Here is a 7,803-nt window from a genome sequence, read left to right as displayed (position 1 = left end):
ACAGGAAGTAGCTGAGGGCTCCCAGCCCCAAACTGGCTTCTCATTTTGGAAAGCCACCAACACCATAAGCATTCACACACAGGTGCAAACACACAGAGTCTGCAGATGTATACTTTTCAGATTTGAAATAACTCTGGAAATAGTTATTAATGAAACAAACTGGTGTAGACCTATTACTGCAAAATAATGATAATAATAGTGGTAGCAATAGGCTACTTCTGTAAATGATATCTGCCCCTACATGCAGAAGGTGTTATTACCAAATAAGAGAACCTTGTCTCTAGTGTTCAGTGACATTGGTTTTAATTCATCAACATTTGCTTTTAACATGAAGGACACTTCAGGAACATAATTGTTTTTGTTTTTGATATAGACATGTGTTATTTCTGGCTAAAAGGATACAAAAAAAACATTGGCAACAAATATGGTGTAGTTATCTTCATATCAAAGGCATGTCATATCATGTCCCTGCTATTACAGCTTGTAGTACGCTGCAAAGCATAAGAGGTATGCTTTCAAAGGCATTGGTAAAAGGTCCGGTAGACTGCTCATGGTTTCTGAATGTTGTTGTCAGTCAACGCACTAACACTGTACCAAAAAAAGTATTGTACCGTAGCCTACGTTGATAAACTACTGAAATTATGCTGACATTAAATTACGGAACAAAATATGGACAAACCTATAGGGGTTTGCGCCAAGACAAGAGGACACTGCTTTGTGGGACAGAAAATACCCCCTCTCCTCTCCAGTGAGAGCTCTTGCCTCCCTCCCCCAGTCCTCCAACATATCCCTTCCACCTTTGTCCCCCTCTGTCCTCCCCTCTCTCAAACCACCGTCTGCTCTCCCCGGCACTTCCTACAGCCAACATACACAGACGAGACAAGATACACAACAGCGGCCAGACATGCGAACACGGCAGCAGCCAGATAGACTTTATACAGGCAGTGGTGTTTATATTGCTCCAGGTTGCAGTACTCGTACCGCCCTGTCTTGTAGATCATGACGCCGATCGCCGGTAGATACAGCACCGCAGCAGCGATGTCATGAACCAGGTTGCTAAGCAACCACCGGTCCCCTCCCAAGACGGGGACAAGGTCCTGTTTGTCCAGGAGAGTGATAAAAAACGCGGTGAGGGTGAGGAGCCAGAAGAGCACGGCCACGAACAGGACGAAGTGGATGGAGCCTTCGTATTTGTTGGCGGCGATTGTGACCCATAGTCCTGCTCCGAAAAGGATTTGGAGGATTCGGATAATGCCGAGAAAACTCTTAAGGAAGTCCCAGAAATGTTTGTTCACCTCCGGCTGGGGGGGCATCTCTAATCCAGCGAACACTGGGTCCTTTAACTGAGCACTGGGTCTTAAAATCTGCCACAAAATAAAAATAAAAACAGCAACAAAAAAATGACAAATAAAAAGGGAGGGTGGAGTGCTAAATAGGTGGTTATAAAGTGTAAAGTTTGTCAAAGAGTTGTCTTTTCTTCTTCACAGCCCCGGGGTTTTAAAATGAGGATTTTGTGAGTTTCGTCTCTTCCGTTTCCTTTGGAGGGCTACAGCACTCCCCTCTCACCCAGGGGTTGGGGGAAGGAGACAGGGGACGGACTGGAATTCCAAGGCTGCTCCTCCTCCTCCTACTGGGGGGGGAGTGCTTACTCTGTTTATTTTTCTCTTTCGTGAGATCATTTCTTATTTTGTCACTTTTTTTACTTTAAAAATAAAATTAGTCTATCTTTATTATTTAAACTGGAATAATATCATACATCGTAAATTACAACACATTTACATTACATACAGTACCAGTCAAAAGGACACACCTACTCATTAAAGGGTTTTTCTTTATTTTTACTATTTTCTACATTGTATAATTATAGTAAAGACATCAAAACTCAAAACTCTGAAATAACACATATGGAATCATGTAGTAACCAAAAAAGTGTTAAACAAATCAAAATAGTCATCCTTTGCCTTGATGACAGCTTTGCACACTCTTGGCATTCTCTCAACCAGCTTCATGAGGTAGTCACCTGAAATGCATTTCAATTAACAGGTGTGACTTGTTAAAATGTAATTATTATATATATATTATTATAATGTTATTATATATATATATATACAGTAGCAGTCAAAAGTTTGGACACACCTACTCATCAAGAGATTTTCTGTATTTTTACTATTTTATACAGTACATTGTAGAATAATGGTGAAGACATCGAAACCAGTGGTGTAAAGTACTTAAGTAAAAATACTTAAAAGTACTACTTAAGTAGTTTTTGGGGTATCTGTACTTTTCTTTAGTATTTATATTTTTGACTACTTTTACTTCACTACATTCCTGAAGAAAATAATATACTTTTTACTCCATACATTTTCCCTGACACCTAAAAGTACTCGTTACATGTCGAGTGCTTAGCAGGACAGGAAAATGGTCAAATTCACGCACTTATCAAGAGAACACATCGACATCCCTACTGCCTCTGATCTGGCATCAAATGCATCATTTGTAAATGATGTCTGAGTGTTGGAGTGTACCCCTGGTTATCTGTACATTTTATAAACAAGACAATGGTGCCATCTGCTTTGCTTAATATAAGGAATTTATACTTTTACTTTTAGTACTTAAGTATATTGTACCAATTCCATATATGTTTGATACTTAAGTATATTTAGAACCAAATACTTTTAGACTTTTACTCAAGTAATATTTTACTGGGTGACTTTCACTTTTACTTGAGTAACTTTCTATTAAGGCATCTGTACTTTTACTTTTTACTTTTAAGTATTACAATTGGGTACTTTTTCCACCACTGATCAAAACCCTGAAATAACACATATGGAATCATGTAGTAACCAAAAAAGTGTTAAACAAATCAAAATATATTTTAGATTTTAGATTCTTCAAAGTAGCCACTCTTTGTCTTGATGACAGCTTTGTACACGTTTGGGTATAAAAATAGACATCTTGTCATGTCTGCTCCCCCTCTCCCCCTCTCCGGTGCTCGATGTCACAAGTTCACTGATCATTATGCGCACCTGCGCTTAATTATGATACTCACCTGGACTCCATCACGTCATTGGTGTCCAGGTGATTCTTACATTCTTCAAAGTAGCCACCCTTCGCCTTGATGACAGCTTTGCACACGTTGGAGTATAAAAAATAGACATCTTGTCAAGTCTGCTCCCACTCCCCCTCTCAGGTGCTCGAGGTCACCAGTTCACTTATCATTACGCACACCTGCCACCATCGTTACGTGCACCTGTGCTTAAATATGGGACTCACGTGGACTCCATCATTGTACATTTTGCAATACATTAATTTACCTCCCCTTTATCTGTCACTTCCTCAGTTTCATTCCCGAGTCAGCATTGATGTTGTTATGTTTCTCCTGTCCAGATGCTGTTCTTGTTTTGTTTCATGTCTATTTATTATTAAATCCACACCCTGTGGTTGCTTCTCGTCTCCCAGCGTCTGTCGTTACAGAACCGTTATACATCTGGATAGAAATACCGTGATTGAATGTAATAAAATATACATATACATAAGCATTCAAAATACAGCGCAGCCATATAATCAACAAAAAAGGTCTGATTGAGAAATGATCATTTAGACCTCAAGGATGCATGATATATAAAATATATCAATCCAAAACACCTCTCAAATCTATCAATCCAAAACACATCTCATTGTGAGATAATTTTAGGGTGGTTACCACCTCTAATAGGTGTGACCTGTTCCAGGCCCACAAAGCGCAAGGAGGACGATGGGCCATGTTTTGCCATAGCATATTCAATATTGCCAGTGCGGACAGCTGTTTTATGTTCAGATATTCTTATTTTATTTTTGTTTGGCCCACACGGGCATGTAAACATATACACAACGTTGGTACATGGTAAGCGTTTACGAATAAAAATGATTGACCTTGAGTGAAATGAAGCCTCTTCACAGCTCGACTACGTTGGTGGAGTTCATAATAAACGTCATTCACCATAGAGTTGAGTTATAGTGCCTTGCAAAAGTATTCACCCCCCTTGTTACATTACAACCTGTAATTTAAATGTATTTTTATTCGAATTTAATGTAATGGACATACACAAAATTGTACAAATTGGAGAAGTGAAATGAAGAAAAAAAATATATCTACAAATTTTAAAACTGAAAAGTGTTGCGTGAATATGTATTCACCCCCTTTGCTATGAAGACCCTAAATAAGATCTGGTGAAACCAATAACCAATCCAAAATTAAATCTAGAATCTGCTTCCTATTTCGCAACAAAACCTCCTCCACTCATGCTGCCAAACATACCCTCGTAAAACCGACTTTCCTGCAGAACCTTGACATCAGCAATGTCATTTACAAAATAGCCTCCAACACTCTACTCAGAAAATTGGATGTAGTCTATCACAGTGCCATCCATTTTGTTACCAAAGCCCCATATACTACCCACCATTTCGACCTGTATGCTGTTGTTGGCTGGCCCTCGCTTCATATTCTTCACCAAACCCACTGGCTCCGGGTCATCTATAAGTTTTTGCTAGGTAAAGCCCCGCCTTATCTCAGCTCACTGGTCACCATAGCAGCACCCACCCGTAGCACACGCTCCAGTAGGCATATTTCACTGGTCAACCACAAAGCCAACTTCTCCTTTGGCCGCCTTTCCTTCCAGTTCTTTCCAGTTCTCTGCTGCCAATGACTGGAACGAATTGCAAAAATCACTGAAGCTGGAGACTTACGTCTCCCTGACTAAGCATCAGCTGTCAGAGCAGCTTACCGATCATTGCACCTGTACATAGCCCATCTGTAAATAGCCCACCCAACTATCTTATCCACATATTGTTTTTTAAATTTTTTGCTCCTCCTTGCTCCTCTGCACCCCAGTATCTCTACTTCCAGTGTTTAATTGCTAAATTGCAATTATTTTGCCACTATGGCCTATTTATTGCCTTACCTCCCTAATCTTTCTACATTTGCACACACTGTGTATAGACTTTTCTATTGTGTGAAATAAAATAAAAAATAAATTCCAGAAGTCACATAGTTAGTTAAATAAAGTCCACCTTCGTGCAATCTAAGTGTCACATGATCTCAGTATATATACACCAGTTCCGAAAGGCCCCAAAGTCTGCAACACCCCTAAGCAAGGGGCACCACCAAGCAAGTGGCACCATGAAGACCAATGAGCTCTCCAAACAGGTCAGGGACAAAGTACAAATCAGGGTTGGGTTATAAAAAAATATATGAAACTTTGAACATCCCACGGAGCAGCACTAAATCCATTATTAAAAAATGGAAAGAATATGGCACCACAACAAACCTGCCAAGAGAGGGCCGTACACCAAAACTCATAGACCAGGCAAGGAGGGAATTAATAATCAGAGAGGCAACAAAGAGACAAAAGATAACCCTGAAGGAGCTGTAAAGCTCCACAGTTGAGATTCGAGTATCTGTCTATAGGACCACTTTAAGCCGCACACTCCACAGAGCTGGGCTTTATGGAAGAGTGGCCAGAAAAAAAAGCTATTGCTTAAAGAAAAAATAAGTAAACATCTGGTGTTCGCCAAAAAGCATGTGGGAGACTCCCCAAACATATGGAAGAAGGTATTCTGGTCAGATGAGACTAAAATTTCCTCGATGGCTTTTTGGCCATCGAAGAAAATGTCTGGCTAAAACCCAACACCTCTCATCACCCCGAGAAAACCATCCCCACAGTGAAGCATGGTGGTGGCAGCATCATGCTGTGGGAATGTTTTTCATCGGCTTGGACTGGGAAACTGGTCAGAATTTAAGGAATGATGGATGGCGCAGAAATACAGGGATATTCTTGAGGGAAACCTGTTTCAGTCTTCCAGAGATTTGAGACTGGGACAGAGGTTCACCTTCCAGCAGGACAATGACCCTAAGCATACTGCTAAAGCAACACTCGAGTGGTTTAAGGGGAATCATTTAAATGTCTTGGAATGGCCTAGTCAAAGCCCAGACCTCAATCCAATTGAGAATCTCTGGTATGCCTTAAGGATTCCTGGAACCCATCCAACTTGAAGGAGCTGGAGCAGTTTTGCCTTGAAAAATGGGCAAAAATCCCAGTGGCTAGATGTGCCAAGCTTATAGAGACATACCCCAAGAGACTTGCAGCTATAATTGCTGCAAAAGGTAGCTCGACAAAGTATTGACTTTGGGGGGTTGAATAGTTATGCACACTCAAGTTTTCTGTTTTTTTGTCTTATTCCTTTGTTTCTCACAATAAAAAATATTTTGCATCTTCAAAGTGGTAAGCATGTTGTGTAAATCAAATGATGCAAACCCCCCCAAAATCAATTTGAATTCCAGGTTGTAAGGCAACAAAATAGGAAAAATGCTAAGGGGGGTGAATACTTTTGCAAGCCACTGTCAGTCAGCTATTAATCTGTTATGAAGAACTGATCAGGAGCCTTCCATAGTACTATTAGCCCTGTAACCTCCCATCAGAATAGGCTAAAAACCCTCCCGTAATCCAGACGATGCTGGGCTAATTGTGCGCCACCCTATAGGACTCCCTTTCACAGCAGGTTGTGATACAGCCCAGGATCGAACCCGGGTCTGTAGTGACACCTTAGACCACTGCGCCACTTGGGAGAACCCTTTTTTGTTGTTGTTTTAACCCTATCCCAAACTTTAACTCGTAACTTAAACATTCAGAATGAATGCCTAAACTTAACCAACCGCGAGGCTCCAGCAATAGCAGCAGAGCAACTCAGCGTGCAAAAACAGTTAAATTGGTCAAACCGTGAGATCTTGTTGAAAAATCGTGTGTGTGATTGATGAGGAAAGAAATACATTTAATACATTTTAGAATAAGACTGTAACGTAAAAAGCTGTGGAAAAAGGGAAGGAGTCTGAATACTTCCCGAATGCAAAGTACATCTTGAGCTGTCTGTATCCTCCTGACTGGTGGTTATGTCCTTAAAGAAACTTTGAATATGCTTTTCTGCATTTGTTAAAATCTGGGTAAAAGATTATAAGGAATGTTAGTCTTATTCAGTACATTTAGTAATTGCTTGCTTTTCTAAAGTCTACCAAACTTGTCAGCAGGTATGCCAGCTAAGATAGTTAGACAAGCTAGCTATTCTAACTTGATTGATAGCCTGAAATGGCTTCTTGGTAGCTAGTTGCAAGGTTGGGAGATTGGGAACCTATCTGGGCTAGCTAAAGACAATTTTATAAAATTGCTAAGTGGCTTGTGGTATTACAGAGAGGAAAAAAATCAATTTGATTAAATAATAAAACGTTTTAATAGGAGAAATCTCAGGGGGGATGTGCTATGGGCATGATGCCTCAGGCCATACATACACATGTTTCACGTTATAAATCAAATTGTGCTCGCAGGAACAAGCAATAAAAGTGGAAAATGTCCTCCATTCACCTTTTATGGTGACAATAATGCCCTTTATTTGCTGTATAATTTGTAACTATTGGCATTAGGCCGTGAGATGCAAAAGACACATTTTTAGTTTATCAATAGATTATTGGGTTTCTCCATCCTGCCTTGGTATAGGCAATGATGTTGGGCTCCTATCGCACAGCAATACTGTAGCCTACCCATACTGTCAAATATTTTACATAAGCTACCAGTCTATTTACTGTGTTGGCAGTAAGGTTATTATAGTAAATGAAAACAGAAACTAAAAAGAAAAACTAAAATTGGAAAAAAAATTCAGTAAAAAATACATATATGAAACTTTTAGCTTTGACTCCAAACCGAACTAAAATCAAATAAAAACCATGATAAATTATGTTCAGTTGTAATGGTTTTCTTCTAAGCTTTGAGCAAAAAT

At 39.8% G+C, this 7,803-nt stretch overlaps 1 protein-coding gene across 1 annotated transcript; it reads right to left on the bottom strand.

Moving 5' to 3' along the window:
* Positions 1-281: 281 nt before the first annotated feature.
* Positions 282-1,564, bottom strand: marveld1 (MARVEL domain containing 1). The gene has a single exon (XM_020494191.2). It carries the CDS (start codon positions 1,311-1,313, stop codon positions 825-827), a length of 489 nt encoding a protein of 162 aa, XP_020349780.1. The 5' UTR covers positions 1,314-1,564; the 3' UTR covers positions 282-824.
* Positions 1,565-7,803: the final 6,239 nt, after the last annotated feature.

This window comes from Oncorhynchus kisutch, linkage group LG11 (assembly GCF_002021735.2).
Source record: "Oncorhynchus kisutch isolate 150728-3 linkage group LG11, Okis_V2, whole genome shotgun sequence".
Lineage (NCBI taxonomy): Eukaryota > Metazoa > Chordata > Actinopteri > Salmoniformes > Salmonidae > Oncorhynchus > Oncorhynchus kisutch.
The sequence above is the reverse complement of the archived record's forward strand: the minus strand, read 5'-3'. Positions and strand labels throughout refer to the sequence as shown.

Excerpts from the sequence above, each read along its gene's own strand:
- marveld1 (XM_020494191.2), bottom strand. The coding sequence starts at position 1,313 with ATGCCCCCCCAGCCGGAGGTGAACAAACATTTCTGGGACTTCCTTAAG.